Source organism: Miscanthus floridulus, chromosome 19 (assembly GCF_019320115.1).
Source record: "Miscanthus floridulus cultivar M001 chromosome 19, ASM1932011v1, whole genome shotgun sequence".
NCBI classification, from domain to species: Eukaryota; Viridiplantae; Streptophyta; class Magnoliopsida; order Poales; family Poaceae; genus Miscanthus; species Miscanthus floridulus.
The window spans coordinates 48,674,386-48,702,249 of NC_089598.1; the positions used below are offsets into that span (position 1 = coordinate 48,674,386).

At 45.3% G+C, this 27,864-nt stretch overlaps 2 protein-coding genes across 2 annotated transcripts; both read right to left on the minus strand.

The window, feature by feature from the left end:
- Positions 1-1,506: 1,506 nt before the first annotated feature.
- Positions 1,507-12,247, minus strand: LOC136528483 (protein-tyrosine-phosphatase IBR5-like). The gene is made up of 5 exons (XM_066521448.1): positions 11,763-12,247; positions 3,148-3,247; positions 2,983-3,040; positions 2,779-2,885; positions 1,507-2,140 (listed from the first exon to the last, which is right to left on the minus strand). Exons 1-5 carry the CDS (start codon positions 12,000-12,002, stop codon positions 1,788-1,790), a joined length of 858 nt encoding a protein of 285 aa, XP_066377545.1. The 5' UTR covers positions 12,003-12,247; the 3' UTR covers positions 1,507-1,787.
- A 1,326-nt stretch (positions 12,248-13,573) lies between these two features.
- LOC136528052 (65-kDa microtubule-associated protein 1-like) lies at positions 13,574-18,200 on the minus strand. The gene is made up of 10 exons (XM_066520950.1): positions 18,035-18,200; positions 17,204-17,264; positions 16,901-17,104; positions 16,238-16,495; positions 15,914-16,129; positions 15,675-15,830; positions 15,275-15,586; positions 15,057-15,144; positions 14,575-14,723; positions 13,574-14,213 (listed from the first exon to the last, which is right to left on the minus strand). Exons 2-10 carry the CDS (start codon positions 17,246-17,248, stop codon positions 13,869-13,871), a joined length of 1,773 nt encoding a protein of 590 aa, XP_066377047.1. The 5' UTR covers positions 17,249-17,264; positions 18,035-18,200; the 3' UTR covers positions 13,574-13,868.
- Positions 18,201-27,864: the final 9,664 nt, after the last annotated feature.

The window sequence follows — 27,864 nt, forward strand, 5'->3', positions numbered from 1 at the left end:
GAAATACGAACTTTTATGGAGCCAAACTTCTGCAGCTTCAGGTACTATACAGTCTAACAATCAACTAATTTTCAACCAATCCTTTCTGAATGTAGACTTATTGATTCCTGCAGGCAGAAAATAAGGTAGATAAAGACCAGATAGCATCCCTATTGAACCAGAGGCCAGTTCAGACATACCTAGAAGATGAGAAGGAAAATATTACAAGAATCATTAAAAGATGCAGGCTGTTGGTGATATTTTCAAATATGAGAATTGGGTTTTTCTTTTTCTTTTCTTTTTTTTTTTTGCGGGGGGGGGGGGGGGGGGGGGGGGGGGGGGGGGGGTTAGGATGATAATCACTAGAACCTCCCAGCTTTCACCTTTGGTTGCAGTATCTTTTATCAGCATTTACTAATAACAACAAATCATCATGCAGTACTCAACTGAACAGCTCATCAAGGAAGCTGAAAAGTCTGGCAGAGTTCAAACAGTACAATCAAGACTATGCATCAGGTAGCAGGTATTTAATTCCTTGATTTGGGTATTTCTGGTTGTGAGTTCCTTGACTAAACTGCAGCCTAGCTATTCTTTCTGATTTAATTGCAATTTTCATTCTCTTGATATTATTTTTAGCGTCTTTTCATCTCACGAGCCAACTATCGGTGAAGCATAAGTTCTATGGAAAAGGGGATTATCTTCCCAACCTTAATTTTTCCATAAAATGGAGAACCTCATTTGTGTGTATTTATGTGGGATTCAGTGATGCAGGTCAGGATGTTCTAAAGGCAGCGAAGGTGCTTGAATGGCCCAAGGAGACGTGCACGATCGACTATGTCAGGCGATAAGTCTAATGCTGCCGGGTCAAGGCTAGATCACTCTTACAAATATACAAATAAAGGGAATCAAGAGTTCTACATCGGCTCTGGTGTGACGTCCCCTTCTTTCAGTCTGGCTTTGGTGTGCTGTGATGTGGTGTGCTGGACTATGTGCACGATACTTTCTTTTGTCTCCATGAAAATGTAGAAGTGGATGCATGTGGCTGCTTGCTGTTGCTTCCCTTGCAATGTTCTTGGGCGCGAACAAACATTACAAGCAGGTTAAATTTCAAAGAGGACACAAGAGGCCCACAAGAAGCGGAAAATTGTCTACAGACCCTGGCGATCTCAATTCCCAAGTATGGGTGCAGCTAAGCCCTACGCATTACCCAACCCTATGCATGTGCGAAGTCAACCTTTCACATGGCCACCATGCTGTAACACGGTCACACAGGATGACAGGAAGGAGTTTTTCTTGTGAAAACTCAGGAAGAGCAACAAAATCTAAGCAGTTCGATACAAAAGGAACATTTTTTAAGAAAAAGGAAATCCACAGAAGGCAATAGCAACTCTGCAAGGCATTCAAGTTGTATCAACAATCCCCAAATATGAACCTTTGTATTTATATTCAGCACTATTGGAGAAGTTTGCAGCAATTGAGTTTTCTTACTGTATACTGCAATAATATGTAATCTGAATCTCCTATTGATGATGACAACTTGGTATGGATTTTGATTTATAGTTTCTGAGCCCACAAATCTGTACATCTTAACAAGCACATGTGTAGCTTTTTGTTCAAACTATCCAGCGTAATTTGTTCACGTGAATTACACTAGAAAAGTTCCATAAAAAAGCAGACTCATGGTTGTTAAAATGCACAGCAGCAATTGTAATAATACTGGCAAATATTGCGACATCCTATTACAAAATTGAATTTCTTTCTCAGAAATCAAAAACATCCTGAGAAACCTGACTAAATTTGCAATTGAGTCATTTCTTTTGTGTATCGATGAAGGCAAAACCATCGTAGGAGCTGTCCATCATGCTATCACTCCCAGACGAGTTTATCACACCGAAATTGTTGCTATCTGGAAGTTTCGCCTCATTAGTTCTTTCAGCTCCGAATGTGAAATTACTAGGGAAGCTGTTCGGGGTAACGCGCTCAAAGACAGATGCTGGAGCCTGCTGGTTAAAGGTAGGCACTTGGATGTCGCCTGCTGGTTTTGGAAAACCAAATCCAAGAGAAGGGAACGAATCCACTGGTGGAAAAGGTTGAGCTGGTATGCTGACATTATTAGAACCAAAAATCTTCGTTTCATAATCAATCAGCTGCTGCTGTGCTGCTGCAGAAAGCAAGTTCATCACTAATGTTAGCACTTGGTAAATGCACTATTATTTGTGTGGCTAGAAGGTCCGAATTTAAGTGTGAGAACTTGTATTAGCTAAACTACTGAGTTCATTCAGATTAGTAATTCAACTCAGTAGTAGTAGCCTCTCCATGCTTTCAGTACCTAGTAGACTCAAGAAGTCGTAAGGATTACTTGCTATACTTTAATAAACTAAATAAATATGAACTAATTTCACCTTACTTTGCACTTACCATGATAAGCTTTATGCTATTTATTACTGTGGTACTAACTGACATTTTCAGATCAGGGCTGGGTTCGACATGTCAGTTTTTTTTCCCTCAAACACCCACATGTCAGTTGTCAGCCAGTGCAGAAACAGAATTAACATGAGAACAAGCCACTACAATAAATTCTGTGTTGCAACGAATGATGATGTATCATTTCACCTTGATATGCATACATTTGTGCATGCTAAGGGGTGGCCCAATCTTATTGTGCAATTCATACGCTCATGTAGCTAAGCATAACTATTTTTGTAATAAGAGCCTACTTGAGCATCAATCATCCTATTTTTCTTCAAGGTATCTGAGAACAAAAATGACAGAAAAGGTATGTGCAATTCATTAAGTTACCATCAGACAGTTGCACTTGTGGTCTCCGCTCTTTCACCCACTGAAAGGATTGTGCCAATCTCCAACCTCTCGACCTCATCAAGAAGGCTATTACAAATGCTGCCGATCTGATAAAGTGTTTTGATAACATTAGTCAAATCAGTGCCAGTAATATGAAAGATTATAGCTCCCAGATGGAAAAATATATATATGTACCATACACACCTACTTTTCCCTGACATGCAATGGACTAGGACGCGTGCTTTCTCCCTCTCACATTGCTCTGAAGTTCAACGAAGCATTTAATTAGGAATAGAATGAATGAACTTACCGGGGAAATGGTTAACCTACAATCAACAGGTACAGAGAAAAAGAGAATAGTGTGCGTACCTAGAAACTGATTTGCATCATCAAACTGCAGAGTCTTATCCTCTTGAAGGCAGTGATAAGTGAATGAATTCCGGTAAAGATTTTGGCATAAAGGTACAGTCTGCAAGTAAAGGGACATCAATGCCATTTCACATTCAGACAAGAACAAGCATGATGTGAAGTTTCATATGAAATGTCTAGACAATAAGGCATCAGTAAACTCTGATATTGGCAATCTAGGAAGCTCAAGTTGGTTGAGGATGTGGATGTACACAGTATGCCCAGACCAAACAGGTTAATTCATCATCAAGGCAAATATGGGAGCCTATTTTCTTCTTAATATAAAGCCACCTACTTCCTCCCAGATTGGTCTATTGACACATTGGTTATCTGGTTACTGTGTGCCCAGTTGTCACTGTAACTTGCAACAGCAAGCTCCCTGCCAGAAGATCAGCTTACTTCCAAATATACCTTTTGACTCTAGGTGCATGTAATGTTGAGTAGAGGTACGTTGTGAAAATATTCGACGGAAACCACCCAGTAGAATCATGAAAACCCTAAAAGTCTAAAACATACTTAGAAGTTTTCAAATATTCAAAACTTGGCATATCCATAGTGCCATCCTAACTTCTATGACATGTTGCATCTATGGAAGCACTTTGGATGTGCCAAGCTTCGTTTTGTTTTTAAACTTGTAAGTATGTTTTTTAAGGGGTTTTCACAGTTCCACTGAATATTTTCCAGGTATTCAGAGTAAAAGACTGTCAGAACCATCAATTGGTGAATGGTACCAAGTATGATCAATGGAATAATTTAGGTCACTTCAAAGTCGGAATTTGGCACAGCCATAGTGTACCCATAGATGAGACATGTTGCAAAAGTTGGGATGCAAACTTGTTTTGGAAAATTCAGAAAATGACAGATTTCAGGTGCATATGCACTAGAAATTTTGTCCTCTAGTGCACATGCACCTGAAACTGATCACTTTTTGTGTGAATTTTTCTAAAATGGTTTTGCGTCCTAACTTCTGGGACAGTCCCATCTGTGGATGGCCCAAGTTTTTTTTTTACTTTTAAGTATGTTTTTTTAGAGCCTTTCACGAATTCCATGTTTTTTAGAGGCTTTCACAATTCCACCACCAAGGTGGTTTCCACCGAAAATTTTCCTAGGTACTTCGACGGAATAAGTTAGGCCACTTCTCTGTTGCTTCAATGCAAGTTAATGCTACTCCGTGACCTATTATAGAGGATGAAACAGTGTAGTTGCACCCATAGGCGGAAGGGATAGCTTCTAGTACGCCATCTTCCAATTGCTTTTTCCCATGTTTGCATATGATTTTGAAAGGAACCTGATTCCCAGCTGTAAGATTTGGTTCAACAACAAAGTTTGCTTTTACCACATAATTAGTTAGGCTAGAATGTCTTGGGGGTTATTTTGATTTGTAATTTCTTTTATTTCTTCAAACTTAGCAGATTGAATGCTACATTTTTATTCAACATGAGATATTCACAAAAAAAATGATCTAAGTCGGTCTGTAACCAACATTGTTGCTGACCCACTAATTTTTTAATAAACTCTTCTTTAGTTTAGGTATTACTGTAAACAATACTGAAATGGTATACATGGTTAGTATCTGTGATGGTATAAATATGCAAATAGTGAAATGAAGTTGAGAATTTAAAGTGCAACATTACTGAAGTAGATGAAATGGATGCATAGCAGATTAGCAGTATAACACCAGCTTAGGCTTCCTGTAATCCAAGCTTGATTGCAATCAAAGTCAGGATCACTAACTGAGGTAACATCAGAATGTGGTGAGATAATTAAAGATTCATTATCTATGTTGTGGTAATCAGCTCCACATTGTAACTATTATAAAAATATGTTAACCACCATCGATAGTGTTAGTCGTTGAATTCTTACTCTTGGTAGTAGAAGAATTCTTACTCTCATCGAGAGAGGATGCCATGCCAACCTGAGGGGTTAGGGATATATATTTATAGGCTGCTAGCCAGCCAAGCATATGCCAAGATGCTAGATGCTAACATGCTGTCCTAAAACAGATGTTGTCTTAGATGCTAAGATGCTGTTCTAGCCAGTCAAGGATGCTGTCCTTGATGGACAGCAAGACCACCATGCAGCCACAAGGACCATATGCTGCAGCCCCACAAAAACCAGCCAACACAGAGACTTATCCCATCATTCTCCCCCTAAGTCTTATGCGTCGTCTTGTGGGAAAGTTGAACCATCCCGGTCCTGGAGCAGAGCTCAAGGAACTTGATCCTCCCAAGAGGCTTGGTAAGCAGGTCCGCAAGCTGGTCCTTGGTGTTGATGTAGCTTGCCTTGATGCTCCCTTCCTCCAAACAGCCTCGGATGAAGTGGTACCTCACCCGGATGTGCTTACTCCGTTCATGGAAAACGGGGTTCTTTGCCAGGGCCAGAGCGGACTTGCTGTCCATCCTGAGCTCCACCGCTCTAGTGTCTCTGCCGAGGAGATCACCAAGCAGTCGAGCGAGCCAGAGCGCCTGAGTCGAAGCGGTGGAGGTTGCTATGTACTCGGCCTCGCAGCTAGACAGGGCCACCACCTGCTGCTTGACCGACCGCCGGCTAACGAGGCACCGAGGAGGAAGAGGATCCCGCTCGTGCTCTTGCTGGTGTCGATGTCGCCGGCGTGGTCGCTGTCGCTGTACCCGACGAAGTGTGCCGCCCCAGGGCACCTAGGGTAGTAGAGGCCGTGGTCGAGAGTCCCCGCAACATAACGGATGATCCTCTTCACAGCATGCTGGTGCTCCGTCGTCGGTCGCTGCATGAACCGACTAACGTAGCCGACGGAGAATGCCAAGTCCGGCCGTGTGTGGGCGATGGAAGCGAAGGCTCCCCACAAGACGCCGGTACTGCGTAGCGTCCACCTCCTCCGTCGTGCTGTCGCGGCTCAGCTTCAGCCTCTCCTCCATCGAACTGAGAGCTGGATTGCAGTCGGTAAGCCCGGCTAGCTCAACGACGCGCTTGGCGTAGGCGGTCTGTCAAAACGTGATCCTGGAGTCATCCTGGTGCACCTCGATTCCCAGGTAGAAGTAGAGAAGCCCCAGGTCACTCATCAGGAAGGTGGCCTTCATCTCTTCCTTGAATGCCGCCACCTCCGCATCCTTGGTGCCGGTGATTACCAAGTCGTCGACGTAGACACCCACCAGCAGAGCATTTCCTCCACTGCCCCGTCGGTAGATGGCCGCCTCGTGCGGGCTTTGCTCGAAGCCCATCCCCTTTAGCGTGGAATCCAACTTGGCATTCCACACCCTCGATGCCTGCCGCAAGCCATAGAGGGCCTTGCACAGGCGGAGCACCTTGCCCTCCTTGCCGGGGATTGCAAATCCCGGCGGCTGGTGCAGCTGGTGCACGTAGACCTCCTCCTTCAAGTCACCATTAAGGAACGTCGACTTGACGTCCATGTGATGAACACGCCAGCCCTTCTAGGCAACTAGCACAAGGAGTAGTCGCACGGACTCCATCTGTGCCACGGGAGCAAAGGCGTCGTCGAAGTCAACCCCCTCCTGCTGCACGAAACCTCGTGCCACCAAGCGAGCCTTGTGCTTGACGATGGCGCCGGCTTCATCCCTCTTCGGCTTGTACACCCACTTAAGGGTGATTGCGTTGTGGCCCCGAGGAAGGTCAGCAAGCTCCCAGGTGCGGTTCTTCTCAATCGCATCCATCTCCAACTGCACCGCGGCGCACCATGCCGCGTCTCTCAGCCCCAGCAAATGACCGAGGCTCGCCATCGTGACACGCAAGGTGCAACTGCGCCTCCAGGTCATGAGGCACCAGTCCCAGCACCGGCTGGTCGCCAAGAAGGTTCTCCATCATACGGTACCGCAACGGCTCGCCGTCGTGGTACGCGTCGATGCGCTCCTCGTCATGAGAGAGCGGAGTAGCGAGCTCAACCGGGCTGTGCTCGACACGAGCTGGTGTTGGAGTAGACGTGCCCGGAGAGGTGCCTGTCAGTGCTGGAGTGCGTGGCGGTGCCGGCTGTGGTGGAGCCGGCGAAGAACTCATCGCAGCCAAGGTCCTGGCTGGAGAGCGTGGTGCTGTCGGAGTAGCAGGCGCCGGGGTCGGTGGAGGCTCGGGGACCGGGGTAGACGCGCTCGTCGAAGAAGAGCTGCCTACTCCCCCCCAGCTCCCTCGAAGTGAACGTACTCGACAGTGAAGTCGTCGTACGTCGGAGCCAAGCCGTCGTCCACAGCCTTGTCCCACGCCCATCCTCGCCCTTCGTTGAACACGTCGCGCGCCGTGCGCACACGCTGTGTCTTTGGGTCGAGGATGCGGTAGGCCTTCGAGCCCTCCGCGCAGCCGATGAACACTCCCGGAGTGCTCCTGTCGTCGAGCTTGCTGATGTGGCCAAGCTCCTTGGCGAACGCGAGGCAGCCGAAGATCCGCAAGTGGGAGACCGCCGGCTTGCGCCCATGCCAAGCCTCGTACGGCGTCCTGCCGTCGAGCGCCTTGGTAGGCGAGTAGTTGAGGATGTAGACGGCCGACACCACCGCCTCTCCCCAGAAGACAGCCGGCATCCCCCTCTGCATGAGAAGGGCCTGAGCCATCCCCACAACCGTCTGGTTGCGCCGCTCGACGACGCCATTCTGCTGCGGGCTCTACGGCGCGGAGTAGTGGCGCTGAATGCCCTTATCAACGTAGTACGACGCGAATTCAGCCGCCGTGAATTCGCCGCCGTTGTCGGTGCGCAGCACGCGCAGCTTGCGGCCGCACTCCGCCTCCGCAGCAACCTACGCGCGCCTGATGGCGTCCGCAGCCTCTCCCTTGCTACCGAGGACCATCACCCACATGTAGCGGGAGAGTTCGTCGACGAGCAGCAGGAAGTAGCGTCGTCCTCCCGGTGTGGCCGGTGTCACCGGGCCACACAAGTCCCCGTGCACAAGCTCGAGCCTCTCCTTGCCTCGAAAGCTCGCCCGCTGGGGAAAGGGGAGTCGCCTCTGCTTCGTCAACACGCAGACGTCGCAGAGCTGCTCCACATGGTCGAGGCACGGCAGGCCTCGCACCATCTCCGTGGCACTGAGCCGCTTCAGGGCCTCGAAGTGAAGGTGCCCGAAGCGCTCGTGCCACTGCCACGCCTCGTCATCCCGACGAGCAGCGAGACAAAGGGGTTATGCCACCTGCACGTTAAGGACGTAGAGTCGATTTGCGCTTCTGGTTACCTTGGCAAGAAGGCGATCACGGCGATCCCAAATCCTCATGACTCCATCCTCAACCACCACGCGTGAACTGTTCCCATCCAGCTGTCCCAAGCTGATGATAGAGTTCCTCAGCGCGGGGATGTAGTAGACTCTGGTGAGCAGCCTGTGCTCACCAGACACGGCGGTGAAGGTGACAGAGCCGACGCCCTTGATCTCCACGCCGGAGGCATCCCCAAACTTGACAGAGCCTCGGACACTGGAGTCAAGCTCGGTGAAGAACTCCCGTCGACCGGTCATGTGAAGGGTGGCGCCGATGTCGAGGCACCACCCGTCAGTCTTGTCGTTGCCGGAGCCGTCGCCGAGGAGGGCGTGTGCTTTTGGCTCGTCAAGGCAGAGGAGAGCCGCTGCGGCCGGTGCCGCTGGAGGTAGCTCGATGCTTGCATGTGCCATGAACAGAGCCGGCTCCTCCTCCTCCGCCTGTGCGACATGGGCCTAGCCGCGTCGTGGCTGTCGACAGTCCTTGGCCCAATGGCCAAGCTAGCTGCAGTTGCGGCAGGTGTCGTCTCGTGCCGGCTTGTGCTTCCGGCGGCGCCGCCCTGGGCGCCTCCGCAGGCATCACCCTCGGCACGTCCTCGCGCCCCGGCATGCGCGCCTTGCGTGGCTTGCCACGCTTGCGGCCGCCAGTCGCGGAAGAAGGCTCCCCCTTCTTCCGGTTACCTTGGCAGGCAACCCACTGCTCCCGAGTGAGAAGGAGCTTCCCGCCAGTGGTGATGGGCCCCGAGAGAGACTGTGGCTCATCGCTGTCGACGACCTTGAAGCGACCTATCGCCTCCTCGATCGACATCGTGGAGAGATTCAGCAGAGACTCGAGCGAGCGAGCCATCTGCTTGTACTTCTTGGGGACGCAGCGGAAGAGCTTTTCGACAGCTCTCTCCTCGCCGTAGGTGTCATCGCCGAACTGCACCATCTTCTGCAACAGAGTGTTGAGACGGAGAGCAAAGTCATCAACATCCTCACCTGGCTTGAAGGCCAGGTTCTCCCACTCCTTGCGAAGTGCCTGCAGTGTGGACTTGCGGGCGCGGTCGCTGCCGATGCGTGCCGCAGCAATGGCGTCCCAAGCCTCCTTGGCAGTCCGCTTGTTGGTAAGCGAGAACTGCATCTCGGACGGGACTGCAGCGATGAGGGCATCCAGCGCCGTCGATCCTGGTCGTAGTCGACCCACCGGACTGCCTCCCACATGTGCCGCACCTGGAGCTTTACCCTCATCACCGCAACCCACTCGACGAAGTTCATCTTAGTGAGGGTAGGCCACCCACCGCCGGGGCCGACATCCCTGACAACAGCCTGGAGCCCGTGGTAACCACGATACCGATCCGGGGAGAGAGAGCCACGCTGCCTGTGAAGGCCGCGCTCTCCATCGACCCGTCCGCCACTGTTGCCGTGCGCGCCTCCTCCAGGAGCGCCACCGCCGTGCGCGCCTCCTCCAGGAGCGCCGCCGGCGCGTCCGCGCCTATCTGGGCTGCCGCCGCGCTCGTGGGCATGCGCGGCTGACCACTGCGCCGCCGGCGCTCGCGCTGCCTCCCTCCCCAGCAGCTCGAGGTCCGCGTCGACGCTGTCATTAGCAGAAATGGAGCTGCTGATGCTGCCGCGCAGAACCTCGACCTCCGCTGTCGCCGCATGCGCTGCATCCGCCGCCGCCGCCGCTTCCGCCTCCGCTCTGGCTGCTGCCAGCTCCGCCGCTGCCAACTTCGACGCCCTTGCCGCCGCCACAGCGGTCTCTACTGCCGCTCGCTCGCGTTCCTCTGCCGCGGCAAGTTCAGCCTCCTGCCGACGCCGCGTGCTCGAGGCGACCGAGCGCTGAGACTGTCCTGCGGACATGACGCGCTACCGGGGGGCTACTGCGTGGGGAGAGGGCTGCTTCAGCGCAGAGGGAGAGGAGTGAGCAGGAGCGGCCGGAGCGGCTGCTGCTCCCAGCTGGGGCTGTTGCGAGGCTAGGAAAAGAGATGAGCAGGAGATGCTCAGGCTACAGGATAGTACGGCTCTCTGATATCAGTTGTTAGTCGCTGAATTCTTACTCTTGGTGGTAGAAGAATTCTTACTCGTCGAGAGAGGATGACACTAGGAGTTGGGGCAATTTTCTGGTTTATTTCTCACACAAATGTCATGCCAACCTGAGGGTTTGGGGATACATATTTATAGGTTGCTAGCCAGCCAAGCATATGCCAAGATGCTAGATGCTAACATGTTGTCCTAAAACAGATGTTGCCCTAGATGCTAAGATGTTGTCCTAGCCAGTCAAGGATGTTGTCCTTGATGGGCAGCAAGACCACCATGCAGCCACAAGGACCATATGCTGCAGCCCCACAAAGACCAGCCAACACAAAGACTTATCCCATCATTGGACCATATGCTGCAGCCCCACAAAGACCAGCCAACACAGAGACTTATCCCATCAGATAGAGCACAGTAGATGCTCTGCCAGGAGCAGCCTTAACTTCCACTATGTTTCGACTTGTATTAATTAGGGTCATCTCGAGCTTTTCTATGGCTCCATGGCGATTCTTCAAACAAGCATGTGCACACAATGAAACTATGAAAATGGTTCAGAGGCATCACTGCCGCACCAATATGGCAATACCTGAATATTCCCTTCAGTGGGAAACCAGTAAAAGAGGAACAAGTACAACAACAACAACAAAGCCTTTAAGTCACAAACAAGTTGGGATAGGCTAGAGTTGAAACCCAGCAGAAGCAATCAAGGTTCACGCACTAAAAGAGGAACAAGTAAAAAGAAGAATAGAACAGTTCCCCAAGGACAATGCTAGTTCCATAAATGCTAGAAAAGCTCCAATGCAAAATCTCGCAATCTCAACCAACAAAGATGTACCAAGTCATCCAGGCATCCATCCAAAAATTAAATGTTTCCGACTTGCATTTCAGTTCTGAATTCATAACATCAGCCTTAACTATTAGTACAAAAAAAGATGGCAACCCAATAAGTAGTATCACAAAAAGTCAAAAATGCAGCCCATACTATCACTATCACCATGTTTGCTATTTTCCAATAGAATCATTTTCTGCTTATGCAATCCACCATCTGTGCCTCACCCAATCGTACCATGAAATCCCTCTATTCCATCTTATTTCCAATACTTTAACCCACTGGACATTCAGATGGCACCTTACCAGTTAAACATAGCCGAACTAAGCTTCAGCCCATCCACAAGAAACCAGGTAACCTTCCATCTTTGCACATGCATACTAACTAACTCCTTTCATTGATTTGCTTACCAAAGCAAGCAACGAACAAGGGCCAGCATCAATTCAACTCAGCCTCAAACCCTAGCACTAATCAGTCCTCACCGGATCAAGCACGAGTGCATTCAATTAAAGAAAACAAAAAGAAGGCTACCCATCCATGCAGGTAATAGTAAGGTGCGGTGTGAATAAGCATACATTGAGGATGTGCGAGACGCCGATGGTCTTGAGGAGCTCCGAGCGGGAGGCGTTGTCGTAGCTGCCGAGGAAGAGGAACTCCTTGAGGATCTCGGACGGGAACGCCGAGTCCTGCTGCCTCGCCCCAGCTGGTGACGCTGCAGGTGGGCGGTGCCCGCAGACGCCGCACACCTCCCCCTCCTCGTACTTGTGGTAGTGCCCACAGATCCCGCACGGGTTCTCTCGCTCACGCTTCCTCATCTCTCTCCGCCGCCGCCGATGGAATCAAAGGAGATTGCGAAACGCCGTCGATCGAATCGGGAGCCCGCACGCACGGAGGAGTAAATGGGGGGAAGATCGATCGAGGTGCTGCCTTCTCCTTTTCCTGAATAGGAAGGGAGAGGAAGAGATTTTTTAATGGAGCTGAGACGGATAGGATCGGTTGGGGGCGGGCGCTCACGGGGACGGCGGTGGAGTGACGGGACGAGACGGGTCAAAGCACGGAGTCCGTAGAGAAATCCGAATCATTGGCAGGGGACGGGCATGATTACACGAAGTAGATAGGGCCGTGGACCCGTGGGCCGTGGAACTGGCGTGCAGGTAGGATGGATGAGGATGTCCATACATCCGAAACATCTATTCGATTTAATCATGAATGTTAAATGGATGTATCTATATTCGTTTTTAAAGATTATTCTCTATATGATTCTACATCCGTATTCGATAAAAATATACAATATACGATATTATTCGTACCGCGAAGTACAAATTATTTTAAAACTATCTAAATCTTATTACTATGACTAATTAACTATGTAAATAAAAATAATTTAACGTTATTTTAGTATTTTATTTATATACTTCTAGGATTTAGTTTTATTTATTTAAATTTAGTAATTAAGATATATTATCTATAGTTTCTTATATTTTATATATTTAATTATTGAAATATTGATGAAAATACTTTATTTTTCGTAGTTGTCTTTAACCACGGTGTTATATAGCCGGTGTATATAGCTATATATTTTAACCTTCATTTATAATGATTTTATTATACTATGAAACTATCAATAAGCAAATAGATACATTTATCTTCAAAATCAAGTAGATATTCAAATTCGAATCTGAATTCAAGATATTTGTTTTGTATTAGCACTCAACAATATCCGTATCCATATTCGTATTCGAATTTAAATTGGGTAAATAATGGTAGAGTCGGATTGCTTACGTCCGCAAGCGTGGGGGTGGGGGGGGGGGGGGGGGCATCCTAGAGGGAGAGGAAGAAGTAACGCTTCCGCAGCGGCTGGGCTAAACAACCGCAACAAGCACAAAGCCCAAACATCCTCCCAAACAAGTAGCCCCGCCGTTGTTGACGTAAATAGAATAGATAGATATATCATAATTGCATATACCAGTAAGCTGCTGATGTAGCTGGCTTGGATGTTAAGATAAAAGACTGATGGAGCTTACAGTTATAAGATAAAGGCTCTGTTCGGCTGCCATTATAAGCCGACTTATCAACCATGATATAGTATTTTTCTCTTCCAACAAATCAACCGTACAAATCAGCACAAACGGCTTATAGACCAGCCGAACAGAGCCTAATTTCATACCCCAATCTATTTCAAAAATATTGATACAACTTTTTTTTTCCTCAACAAGCTGCTATGTCATTCAAATATCCGACTCATTCATCATTCCTTCAGAGTTAAGATCACAGGTAGCAAGACTTCAAATATTACAAGTATAGCAGCTTTGTGGAAGCAATCATTTAAGTGTACCTACAGAAATGAAATGCGCAATCCAGTTTCCAAAGAATATTGGAAGTAAGCTACGCTCACAGGGGTGCAAAAATCAAGGACGGGCACAACAAAAACGTTAGAACAGCTTATACGTCCAGCACACTGATTATGACAAAACATCTCAGTAAGACTATACTACACCGTCTGACAAGTCAAAACAGCAAGGCCGAGCGGAACTAAAAACAAGAATTACACAATAAGTGCCAAAGCAGCTGACGGATGGGCATCATAATTACTCTACGAAGGCATTACAATATATTACCACAACAATAGAACATCAGAAAAAGGGGTCCCTTATATCTAATATACGATGCTAGGTTAAAGATCATGGTGTGCTCAGAACCGGATCGGTGACAGAAACTTGGGAGGCCGCGTCTTCTTTGGCTGTTGCTGCCACACCAACAGGTGCAGCTGCAGCTGCATTGTTCCCAGGAGATGCTATCTTCGCGGTGTCTTTCTTGCTATCCTTCCCTCCAGACCTGCCATGGCCACCACCGTTCTGTTGGCCACTGATTGAGAGCCTTCTGTTTAGAGTGCCGTTTGAGACACTGCCGTTCAACTTTGGGCCAATGGCCTTCTTCGAACTGGCAGGCCGATTTGGACTCACTCGCGATCCGAATGGCCCTTCATGATCAGTGTTCAGTTGCTGCTCAATGTAGCGCTTTTGTTCCTGAGATGTCAGGACACCATAGACAAAAAGGAGTGCTGAATCAGTTCATGTTCCCCAAAAGAAGGGGCGAAAATCACATACTTCAAATTGAAACAATCAGAGCATTCTCTGTCAGCATTTCCACAGCAATAATTAGATGTAACACCACCATCCAAAATGGAATTGAATTCAAAGAATAGCAAAATGCCAAATTGTTGAAGTCAAATGCAAAATGGAAAATGCAGCTATATAGTACCAAATATCAGCAACAGAAAAAAATGACCAGACTCCAGCATAGGTCCAAACGGAACTTAATGGACAATAAATGAATTGGAATTCAGGTGATAATAGCTTCTAGATTTAAAGAGCATATCACACTAACCCGCATTCTTTTCTTCTCTTCTTCCCTTTCCTGCCTGAGCATAACATACTCATCCAACATAGCTAGAAGAGGTACACCATCATACATAAAGGACAGACCACGGTTCTCCTCCCATGCCCTGGTCTTTGCCACCAGAGTTTCAACAAGTGCTAGGATGAAAGAAGACATTTTACATCAGCAATCAATGGAACATAAAGCATACCTATCAGATCAAGATACAAGTCCATTGTACATACAACAACAACAACAACAACAAAGCCTTTAAGTCCCAAACAAGTTGGGGTAGGCTAGAGTTGAAACCCAACAGAAGCAATCAAGGTTCAGGCACGTGAATAGCTGTCTTCCAAGCATTCCTATCTAAGGCTAAGTCTTTGGGTATATTCCATCCTTTCAAGTCCATTGTACATAAAAGAAAATTTTCACGGCACAAACTTCTTCAAAGCTAAAGTAAAGGGCATTCATGCTATAATTTGAACTGATACCTGGAATCTTGTTAACAAGAATACGAGCTTTTTCTGCACGCTTCAGATTCAGGTGGGCACCTCGGGTAGAGTTATACCTGTTGTCATCCTGCTGAAGGCATTTTAATTTTGTGGTTAAAAGCTACTCCACAGCCAGCACAGCTTTGGTATTATCACATAAATGATCACAGGATACATGCAGCAGTAATTTTGACTCGCCGAACCAATTATTGTCATACCCGGTTATAATCTTCAAGCCAGCTCTCTTCTTCGCACGCAGACATCCATCTTTCTACTTTGTCAAGAATGTCTTTTCTACTCAATGCTTCTTCCTTTGCTTTTGCTATCTGGGCATCCATATCTGCAATTAGTTCTGATGGTTCTATGTTACCTGCCTCGATCAGCGCCAATATTTTCTCATGAGCAGCAGCTGTGTCTATTACTATATGAGCACCAGCGTAGATATCTTCCAGCTCAGTTTGCTTCTTGAAAGCTATTTCTTTCATCTTGCTGTATTTCAGCTGGTCTAACCTTTGAACCTCAACCTCAGCCTGAATAAATGGAGAAGTAAATGTCAAGCAGGCCAAAGGAATAGTTCATATCAGGTGATGGCACCAAAAAATTATTACTAAGACTCACTTGTTCAATTAAATCTAGAGCAAGAGATCCCGGTGCTGTGACTTCATCCACAGATGCTGATCTGTTGCAGGTAACATGATCAAACATGCGCCTTTCTTCCTTGGGGGCATCCATGAGATCCCAAAGATCATAGAGCTGACCAGCGAGTTCTTGAAGCTGTGAATGTAAGCCAATGGTAAGATCGTGCACGTAAGCAGAGAGTGCAATTCACATTTATAGACTAGGAGATGTGCATTTACCTTGCTTAGACGCAACTTCTTATCTTCATGAAGTGTAGCTACCGTCTTGTCAAGTTTTGACAATGTATCATTACTAATGCTCTTACAGTTGTCGCCAACAGAGTCATCTAAACTGGGATGAACTTCAGTCACTGTGCTGAGAAAATCCATCCCCAAGACGGTACAAAGATCATGTACCATGCTCACATATTCAAGAACCTTCTCCAACCTATTACTCTGCAAACCAAATTATTTTCATGAATAAGAAACCAATACTAAAGCAATGGCCAAGTATGAAGCGCCATAACGTCATAACCAATAAAAAGGCAAAAGATAGAAAAATACCTTCTCTTTCTCAAGCTCCTGGAGCTGAGACCGAAAATCCACAAGCCTCTCAAGTGTCAAATCATCCTCATTGACTTGGGGTGTTGTCACCTGCTCACCCACCTCTATGGTGCCAGCGATTTCACCACATATTTGATCAATTTGTGATTGTACATTAACAAACTCTCTTTTTCTTTCATTTTTCTGTTTAGTCAACTGCTCAAGTGTTGGCGCTATAGAAGCAAGCTGCTGCTTGATTGTTCCTGTTGTCTTCTCAGGCTGCATGGATTGAATATTCTCAATTGTATGCCCAGCAGTAAAGCAAATAGATTCAAATCTAAACACTTGGAGTAAGGCTCCATATGATTTCTGAGCTAGAACATTAAATCTGCTGCACAAGGCATTCAGGGGCAAAAAAATGTAATGCAGCTAGTTTCATAAGTAGACGCCAAACGCCAAAAAGAAGCATACAATGTGATGACAAAATCTATAAGTAAAATAGGGCTATATAAGAAGGCAGCTAGTTCCACTAAGTATAACATGCCATGAATAACACACTAAATCATGCATAAAGATATACTGGTATTAGTTGACTGCTCTTGCAAAGCATGCTATTGGGGTCAGAGTTACGGAAGACAGAAATGAAGCTATGAATTTTCCTAGCATAGGCATATAATCACTTACGGTTCTTGCAATAGCTTTTTCTCCAAGAGCAGAAAGAAGCCTAGCAAGTTCTATCTTTGAGTCATCCAGCGCCTGGATCAGGAGATCCCTAGAGTTAGTTGCTTGGTCAACTTTCCTCTTGTAAACATCAAGGCATTCCTGGTCCAGCTGATAAAGAACCTTGTCACGGTCCTCCTCAATCTCGCCAACTTCATCCCATATCAACTACAGTAGAAGTAGAAGCAAGCCATCATCAGCCACACTGTATCAAGCAAGAAACCATAGAATTGCTTGCTATTTGTGGACAACAAAATGCGAACATACCTGCAATTTTTGCAGCAAGGATCCGCATGTAATGTCACCGGCCATCACTGACCAGAGCAACCTGTAAGGAAGAAACATTACTTCTGAAAATTATAGCTTACCAGTTAGTACTACTAGAACAGAAAATGCATTTCCAAACTTGATGATTCCAAGCTTTTATCAAACAAAAGTGATGCAATAATCATGTTGGTCTAAAGTAGGCATTAAATCCACCACGTATAGGGAGCAAGACAATGAGAGTGGCATTCATGCTCCCTATGCTAACTAACTCATCCCCAAATTAGCATCACAAGTACAATCAAACACGGCTAATGACCCTACTGACACTAAACACACAGATAATGATCCCACTAACACTAAAATCCCCAATCATTGGCAGTATGAAATAATGATAGAGACCTAAAGTTTAGTGGGGTTACGCATCTAGGATTTCAGTTAAACCCCAGCAAACAACTCTGGTAAAACCCCCCAAAATCCCACACAAAAAACCCATGTGAACTCGCAAAACTGAAGTATTTGACCACATTTGACCAAGCAAGAGAGCGCCCAAAAGAACGCAATCTGAACATGTCGCTATCACCTTTCCTTTACCGGATCAAATCCTTACGCCAGAACCCAATCGGAAGCAGATCCCCCAGTCAGGCATCAAACCCACCTCCTAATGCCCAACAAAACCGCCTAAAACCCACACCATCCGGAGCCGTACCACCGCATTAGTGCCCAGGTAGCCAGATCCCATCCTCCAGCGACGCCCCCCGACCCCCACCTCCACCACCACCACGAATTCTGCTACGGGAAACAGAGAGAGAGGAAGCAGCCGGACGCTCTTACCAGATCACGCGGAGAAGACGAAGGCAACCGCGGAGCGGTAAATGCAGGTGCGCCGCGTGGTTCAGCGCTCCACTCCACGGGACTCAAATGCCGGAGGAGCTCGCCGGTCGCCGGCCGCCACCGCTGAGAGCTCTGAGCTGGGACTGGACTGGAGTGGAAGCAGTAGTACTACTGCTGCCGCTGCTGCCACACCACGGGGCAACCGAATTAATTGGGGGCGTTGAGGAGCTGGTGCGCGCGCGGCGGGGCCGCTGGATGCGACTGGTCGGGTGATCGGACGGCCCCGGTCGGCCCAAGGATTTACCACGGGTGTCGGTGAAAAAAGGTACTAAGACCATCTCCACACCTTTTTTTTAAATCTCACTCTATTTGAAAAGTCATTTATATAAAAATCATTTTTTATATCTTTTCGTTCTCCGATGGTTCTTCTATATCTCATGCGTACTCTATAGAGTCATTATTATCTTCTATTTTTAGTTAGCAAAAAAATCCGAAATAGAAGATGGCTATATTTAAATAATTGTTTAAAGAAGCTATTGGAGAGTAGTTTTTTATTAAAATCTTTATTCCTTACGTTTAGAATGGATATGAAAAGTCGTTGGAGATGCTCTAATACAGTGATCAGAATATATACGCGGGGACCACGTAGGCTAGGGTGTACTGTACGCAGGTGAGTTAATTTTAGGCGTTAAAAACTTTCGTTCTTGGTTTGCTGCTGCGCCTTCGGGAACTGTTTAATTACAATTTGTGGTGAGCGTTGACCGGTCAAATCTGTCTCCTTCCGTTCTGGGTTTGCTATCCTACGGTGTTTTATGGCACGTTTGGTTCTAAATAAGTCATCTATTTATAAGTTAAAAAGTAAAATAAGTGACTGATTTTGTCAAACACCATCAACTTATAAGTTACCCCTGCTTATAAGAAATAAGTTGTTTCACCCCTGCTTAAAACTTATAAGCCACCCTTTTCCACGTGGGGCCCACACATTTCACTTAACAGGTATAAGCTTATAAGTCATCTACAACCAAACAGACATGACTTATAAGTCACTGGTTTTCAGTCACCTGACTTAATAAGTTACCTGACTTATAGAAACCAAACAGGGCCTTAATGGGATTGTAAATTTAACAATTGGGTTTCCGAGGTTAGAGCTTGGAATTTCGTAGCGCCATAGCTGCCAAAGTACCATTGTCAATCAAGATTTAAAACTGATAACGTATATATCAGAAATTTGATCCACGGGGATTCATATTTTGAAGCACTTTCATATCAATAACATGTGACATATTAATACTTCCAAATTACTAAGTCGGTAAAAAAATGTTTCTTTTGTTCAAAGTCAACAATGGCACATTATGGTTATACGGGTTGTGTTTGAATATTCAAAGATCCGGTAAGTAAGTTTGTACCGAAAATAGTTCCAAAATAATATATATTTGTTTTGTGTGTTGCAGTACATATGTCCAAAGGAAAAATACAATTCTAGCATAGTACCAAGTCAAACTATCTTAAATTTCACTGACTATAGATAAAAAAATATCAATATTATAATATTAAATAAACATTATTAGATTTGTCATGAGATATGGTCACATGCTATACTTATTTTGTGCATAAACATTAATATTTTTACTTATACATTTGATCAATTTTAGAGACGTTAATTAAAAAAACACCTAAAATCTTTTGTGAACAGAGTTAGTACATCAAACAAAAGCTAGTGGTTTTTTTAGATAGTGAACAAAAGTTAGCTCTAGAAAATAAGATTTGCAGTTTTCCTCTAGCAATCGGAGCCTGAGATGATGCAGTGTCACGGTGAGAAAGTCGGTACTCGGACCTCGTTCACTTTGCAAATTTTTTGAACTTGACGAATAGTATCATTTTCGTCTTATTTGGTAAATATTGTCCAATCGTGGACCAACTAGATTCAAAAGATTCATCTTGTGATTTCCAACTAAACTGTGTAATTAGTTATTTTTTTTACCTATATTTAATACTCTATGTAAACGGCTAAAAATTGATGTGATGAAGAGAACGAAAAAACTTGGAATTTGGATGGCATCTAAACAAGGCCTCGGTTGACGAGGAGAACACAAAAACGTTGTTGCAGAGTCTAATCTAAAACTAAATAAAATACAAAGTGTCCCACAGACATCCTTCGTGTGAAAAGAGGTCAAGCCACGCATTTTCTCTCGAACGGAGTGAGGCTCGCTCGGCCAAAGACGGAGCAAATTATTTGTACTAAAAGGAACCGGAGGAGAAAGGGCTTTGTCACAGTACTGCTCCTCTGCGTAGGTAAGGAATCCGGGCCAGCCGATCAGATCGGTAGGCTTTTCAGTTGAGCACGAGATCAGATCAGCGGCGGCTCACCTTTGGTTCTTTATTAAGACCGTCTCCAGCGATCTTTATCTAAAATACAAGACACATTCTACCTTTAAGTAACGCTACAGGTAAATAGTTTAATATCTTTTTTTTTTGTCTTCTCTGACAATAAAACCTAAAAAAAACTATTTCTATAAATAGATCTTCAGAAAAGATGATACTCATATTTGGATTATACCTTTAAGAAAATCTAAAATGGGTCTTTCATGCCCTGTTGGAGGCAATAGGTACCTTATAGATCTCCCGTTGGAGATAGCCTAATCACAGCCAGAGTGCCTCATGTAGATTTCGTTCGGCTTACCCTATATTCGACTTGTTCGACTTCTTTTTTCAGCCGAAACAATGTTTTTCTCTCACAATAATTCAGCCAAAACAAAATTTTTCAGTCAATTTCAGTTAAAATTCTGCCAGCCGAACGGGGCCGGCCTGCCGCTCCCAACCAGGTGCCGTTCTGAGCCACGCAAAGGCTCCGTTTACTTCGTTGAAAAAACAAGTCGAAATATTGTTTCAACTAATTTGTTAGAAAAGAAAAATATTATTTTAACTAAAAAATAAACTAAAAATACGAATTATAAGAAGCGAAGCGGACCCAAAGGCACAGCCAGCGGACGAGTCCATCCGTCCGACTCCGGCATCAGCTCCCGTTTTTTTACCGTCGATTCACCGGATGTCCGGCTGCCAAGCTGCGGTCCTGATGCGATGCGAACAGGAAACTGGGAAAGACGAAACAGAAGGTTGTGGATGTGGGTGTGTGAGGCAGCTGGCGGGGCGCGTGAGTGAGCAGGAGAACCGTGTTCGGCTGGCTGGCTGGTTGCCGGCTGGCCAGCCAACTCACAGAAATACTGTTTATAATTAGTAATAGTATTTTTCTCTCACAACAATCAATAAAAATAGTATTTTTCAGTCCTACCGAACAAACCCCGCTTGTCTTGTCCTCGTGCGCGGGCGCGGGGGGAAACGGGTGGACGCCAACGAGTGCGTGGCGGGGCCCGCGGGAGCCCGGGGGAGGGGCGCCGAGCACATGGCCGTCCACGTGCTGCTGCAGAGATCTACCACCGCCACTCCCTCAATAATAATAAAAAAAAAGATCTGCCACCACCACCCTCGGCTCCGCGCGAGGGCGTCGAGAGCCCCGAGCCCAGCGTACTATCGTGAGAGCCCGTCGCCGATCGCGTCGCGTGCCCGCAGCGACACGGCACTGCCACGAGGATTTTTGGCAGGAGAGAGCCGTCCGCCGGGTGTGCCGGCCCCGCGCTTCGGCCTTTGGCTTGTGGTTCGTTGCCTCGTGCTAGGAGTACCCGTGCAGCTGCCGTGTGCGATGGCCGCCTGATGCCAACGCCACGCACGGCGCGCGTCCTTTGCCTTGCCAGGGTTTCCTTTCGGGCTGGAGTATGCTGTTCCGCGAGCTGCCTTTTTGCTTGGCAGCCTCTGCACGTCGGCTTGCGTTGCGTCCATCATGTCATCCAGGACCGGCCGGAGCCGGACGGACGGGTGGGGACGGCGCCTGTCTGTTACTGCACCTGCATGGTGCATGCTGCATGCTGCAGGCACGCTCCGTATCTGCCCGACCGGCTGCTCCTATCCTGGCGCTGGCTTGGTGCGCCTTTGCTTCGGCCATGGGTTTGGTTTCTTTTCTGCCCCACAGTCCACGTCACCAGTACAGCGCCTTGTTTAGGCCCCATTTAGATGCGAAAATTTTTGGCTTTTGGCTACTGTAGCACTTTCGTTTGTATTTTACAAAAATTGTCTAATTATGGACTATTTAGGCTTAAAAGATTCGTCTCGCCAATTACGGACAAACTATGCAATTAGTTATTCTTTTTACCTACATTTAATACTCCATGCATATGCCGCAAGATTTGATATGACGGGAAATCTTAAAAAATTTTGGATTTTGGGTGGGATCTAATCAGGGCCTTAAGCGCACTGCAAAAGGAAAACGGAAGAGATGTGGCTCGTCACAAAGGCAGAGGTGTAGTGTAGAGTAGGCGTGTAGTATAGTATATCTCCAACATACATATATACATATAACTGAAAAGAACAAAGTGTAGACATCGTTTTGGTGCGACAATTACCTTGGTTCGTCTGTCTGCCACCCCATATGATCGATCCCACCTCCCACGCTGTCCAACGGGCGAGCGAAAAAAGGAAAGACGTGATAGAAAAAGAAACTATCATCCCTGCAATCCCCGTCTGCTTTGAAGGAAACAAATCAATCACCAGAGGCCACATACATGGAAGGAAACAATAATCATGTATGGAAGGAAACAATAATCATGCATGAAACAATAATCATGCATGGAGGGAAACAATAATCATGCATGGAAGGAAACATCAGTGGTGCCAAATAAAAGATGTGCATGTTATACATGGTGAGACTGGTGAACCTTTTGCAATTTCCTAAACGAATATCTCCACCATTAATATATAGGTCTATTCCTCTGCGTTTCTTCGTACTTCCATTAGCATATAATATGAAAGTGTTGTTGTGTTCATCACCACTTCCAGTTGACTACTCCCATTAGCATATAATTCATCTACCCAAAATATAAGTCGTTATGGGATGCGTGCAGGTCAAACTTTTTCAACTTTGTCTAGGTTTGTAAAAAATACATGCAACATTTATATCTCCAAATAAGTTTATTATAAAAATATATTCAATATTCTATGTAATGATATTAATTATGTATTATAAATATTAATATTCTTTTATATATAATTGGTCGAAGTTAAAAAAAAAAGTTAACTTCTCGGGAAGCGAGAATGAATTCTATTTTGGGTCAGAGGGAGTATATAAAAGCAGCGTTGAAAATATTTTAACAATCAAGTTCGTCTCTGTCTGATTGGTAAGTTTAGACATCATAATGGCATCAAAAATTTTGACTCTCATAGACACCCTCATAGATCAGTGCAAAGCATCACAATCCTACAGCATACATAAATGACAACCTTAAAGTTATGATATTTTTTCAAAGGGTGGACAATAAAGACCATCTTAGACGTTCTGATATTAGAGTATATACGTGCAGACACATAGGCATGGTGGTGCAAGTGAGCAGCTAGCAGAAGTCGAGAGTCAAGAGTGTTTGGATCCTAGGACTAAACTTTAGTTCCTGTCACATTGAATTGTTAGATATCAATTAGGATGACTAAACATGAGCTAATTATAAAACTAATTACATAAGTTGTGGCTAGTTCGCTTGCCAGCGCCGTGTACAGGATGGTATGGAGATGTGGCGAAACTTATTCATGGATTTATTGACGCACAAAAGAAATAGATATCATAAATCTCTTCTTGCCGGTATAAAAAATAATCTTAGCCGCATCACGGAAAGATCTACACAGTAGAGTTTGTGAGCCGCGATGCCACGCTCTCTGTGACTATGTAAATTTCACGAACGTATATCTCCAACATACATATATACATATAACTGAAAAGAACAAAGTGTAGACATCGTTTTGGTGCGACAATTACCTTGGTTCGTTTGTCTGCCACCCCATATGATCGATCCCACCTCCCACGCTGTCCAACGGGCGAGCGAAAAAAGGAAAGATGCAATAGAAAAAGAAACTATCATCCCTGCAATCCCCGTCTGCTTTGAAGGAAACAAATCAATCAACAGAGGCCACATGCATGGAAGGAAACAATAATCATACATGGAAGGAAACAATAATCATGCATGAAACAATAATCATGCATGGAGGGAAACAATAATCATGCATGGAAGGAAACATCAGTGGTGCCAAATAAAAGATGTGCATGTTATACATGGTGAGACTGGTGAACCTTTTGCAATTTCCTAAACGAATATCTCCACCATTAATATATAGGTCTATTCCTCTGCGTTTCTTCGTACTTCCATTAGCATATAATATGAAAGTGTTGTTGTGTTCATCACCACTTCCAGTTGACTACTCCCATTAGCATATAATTCATCTACCCAAAATATAAGTCGTTATGGGATGCGTGCAGGTCAAACTTTCTCAACTTTGTCTAGGTTTGTAAAAAATACATGCAACATTTATATCTCCAAATAAGTTTATTATAAAAATATATTCAATGTTCTATGTAATGATATTAATTATGTATTATAAATATTAATATTCTTTTATATATAATTGGTCGAAGTTAAAAAAAAAAGTTAACTTCTCGGGAAGCGAGAATGAATTCTATTTTGGGTCAGAGGGAGTATATAAAAGCAGCGTTGAAAATATTTTAACAATCAAGTTCGTCTCTGTCTGATTGGTAAGTTTAGACATCATAATGGCATCAAAAATTTTGACTCTCATAGACACCCTCATAGATCAGTGCAAAGCATCACAATCCTACAGCATACATAAATGACAACCTTAAAGTTATGATATTTTTCAAAGGGTGGACAATAAAGACCATCTTAGACGTTCTGATATTAGAGTATATACGTGCAGACACATAGGCATGGTGGTGCAAGTGAGCAGCTAGCAGAAGTCGAGAGTCAAGAGTGTTTGGATCCTAGGACTAAACTTTAGTTCCTGTCACATTGAATTGTTAGATATCAATTAGGATGACTAAACATGAGCTAACTATAAAACTAATTACATAAGTTGTGGCTAGTTCGCTTGCCAGCGCCGTGTACAGGATGGTATGGAGATGTGGCGAAACTTATTCATGGATTTATTGACGCACAAAAGAAATAGATATCATAAATCTCTTCTTGCCGGTATAAAAAATAATCTTAGCCGCATCACGGAAAGATCTACACAGTAGAGTTTGTGAGCCGCGATGCCACGCTCTCTGTGACTATGTAAATTTCACGAACTTAGCTTTTTAGATTAAATATCACTTTAACGTCGGTCATATGTTTTTACAGTATTGTTATCTTATCGTGCGATCCGTGTGTTTTTAGTACAAAAGTTTAGCTGTCCTATAGGAATGCACGGGCACGAACCTATTTGCATATATACTCGAACCTGTGTGTACATGATTATATGGAGATGCAGCGAAACTTATTCATAAATTTATTGGCGCACGAAAGAAATGGATATCGTAGAATTCTTTTTATCGATATAAAATATTATCTTAGCCGTATCACGAAAAAGTCTATACAGTAGAGTTTGTGAGCCAGCAACGTCGCGCTCTCCGTGACTGTATTAATTTTACGAACTTTGCTTTTTGAATTAAATGTCACTTTGACATCGGTATTTAATTTAACAGTGTTGTTATCTTATCGTGCGATCCGTGTGTTTTTAGTACAAAAGATTTAGTTGTCCCGTAGCAACGCATAGGCATGCTACCTAGCTATAAAGATTAACATGTGTAACAGTAATCGTTTGTCCGTTCTCAGGCTGTCTGCTCGAAAACGAATGGGCCCAAGGCCCAAAACTGAGATGGATAACGTGCTCACCTATCGGGAGCACAGCCCATTCTTCTTCTTAAAAAAACGAAGACAAGTCCAGCCGTTGGTTTCGCAAAGTCTAAGTCGCGACTGGTCGTGCTCGTTGGCGACCGTGCGACGCGTCTATAACAAGCCCGGCCCAATAGTTGCTCCACGCCTTCATGCGACCTTTCTCATCGTTTCCATTGCAGCCTCCTCCTCCTTTCCGGTTCAGCAGCGCAGCCGGCCGCGGAATCAGGCGACGTAGCTGTCAGAAGCCGAGCAGCGAGCGGTGGGTGGGGCAGGTTGCTGCGGTTGCGGGCGACGGCGAAGGAACTGCTCTGATTTGTCGTCGAAGGTCTGCCCTCTCTTCGCCCCGTGTCCAAATCCCCCTTCTTCCTGCATCTGGCCCGTCGTGGTTGGGTTCTGCATCAGCCATCCACGGCTCATTCACCGGTTGCGGTGGACGACGACGGAGGAGCTGCTTCGACTGTCATTGAAGGCATCCCCTCTCTCCGCTGCGCGTATTAATCGCTTCTCCTTTTTCTGCATCCGCTCTGACGTGGTTGCAGCTCCTCCAGGTGCCATCCGCAGCTCCTTCAGCCATCCCATCCATCTGATTTTCAGTCCTTGTTAGCAGAATCAGTTGTTTCTTTTCCATTGAGCATTGTCTTATGAGTTCTCACCAGACACAGCGTTCCAGCCATCCCAAGAATCTGATTGCTTTAGCATCTGAAATTGCCCACCGGTGTTGCAACCAGATTATCCCAGGAGTTTTGTGCAGCAAAATTCGGAGCCTTCTTCTGCTACATTGTTCCAAGAATCATTCTTCTGCATTGTCACATTACTCCATGATCATTTATAGCTACTACCTTTTCCTATGAACCATCCTGAGTGTTGTTATTTTGCGAGTTGCACTGTTAACCTAGGAATCCTAAAGTGCATTAGTACCCCTTCTACCTTTTCAGGTTCACTATTAGGTAGTGCTTCACCTCCCATGATTGGTAGGTATTTCAATGTTTTCGTGATTTCTTATTTTTTTAGTTTTAGAGGTTCAGTTTCATCATTTTGCTTTGAGTTTTCTTTTTAGTTCGCTTTCAGTTTTGGAGTATCAGTTTTCGGTTAACTTTTTTTCCTAGTTTTTTAAGTTAGTTTTTAGTCATTTTTTTTTATTTTTAGTTTTAGTTTTAAGTCATCTTTTTTAGGTTCGGATGTCTTCTAAATCTTGCATATTAGTTGTCTCACCTACAATATATAAGGTGTTACAAAAGAGTAGCCATTGCACACATAAGTTGCCACAAAAGAATTTACCCCCACTTTAAGTTTTTAGTCAAGATTTTTTTTAGTTCTAGTTATTAGTCATGTTTTTTTAGTTTTAGTTTTCAATCAAGTTTTTTTAAGTTTTTTAGTTTCATTTTTCAGTCAAGGTCTTTTAGTTTCATATTTCAGTCACCCTCTTATGTTCGAATGTCCGCAATGTACCTCGAACCAGTGTACGGTGGCCACTGCCCCTCGTCTAGGTAAGGCTCGAAACGGGGAGACCAAGCAAGTACAAGGCTATCAACGTTGAACTCCCACGGTATCTTGGTCTCATAGGCAAAGTTGCGATGATGAGATGCTACAATATAATGAGAACAAGGAAAGTGGTACTGTCTGGTTCTCCCACATCTGCATGAAAAATTACTAAGTACTACAATATAACTCCTTAATGGCCGGACCTTAGCATCGGACGTTGTACCACCCCTTTCCGTGACTTGGTACTTGCCGGTGTTGTGGTCAAAACATTCGACATAAATGTGTGAGAGCCCTTTCCTTTACCTTCTCTAGATGCTTCGTAGGTTTAGGTGTCTATGCCTGATTATTCCTCTGTAGTGCCATTGTTTGAGCGTGTCTCTCATTAAATCATGCAAGCAACATATAGAAGGTGAATGATACAATGGCATTGATGGGCATGGCACGTATACCTTTAAGCACACTATTAAATGACTCCGTCATGTTGCTAGTCTAAAACTCGTATCTCCATCCACCATCGTCGTAGGCTCTTATCTATTTTTCAGGTTCTCTCATCAATCCTCTTAGCCACTGCCGACCTTCTCC

Coding starts and splice junctions, on each gene's coding strand:
- LOC136528483 (XM_066521448.1), bottom strand. CDS start 12,002: ATGAGGAAGCGTGAGCGAGAGAACCCGTGCGGGATCTGTGGGCACTAC. Junction 3,248..11,762: donor GCGTCTCGCACATCCTCAAT/GTATGCTTATTC, acceptor CTTTACTTGCAG/ACTGTACCTTTATGCCAAAA. Junction 3,041..3,147: donor TGATGCAAATCAGTTTCTAG/GTACGCACACTA, acceptor GTTGAACTTCAG/AGCAATGTGAGAGGGAGAAA.
- LOC136528052 (XM_066520950.1), bottom strand. CDS start 17,248: ATGGCCGGTGACATTACATGCGGATCCTTGCTGCAAAAATTGCAG. Junction 15,831..15,913: donor AGAAGTTGCGTCTAAGCAAG/GTAAATGCACAT, acceptor TTACATTCACAG/CTTCAAGAACTCGCTGGTCA. Junction 14,214..14,574: donor AAGAGAAGAAAAGAATGCGG/GTTAGTGTGATA, acceptor CTGACATCTCAG/GAACAAAAGCGCTACATTGA.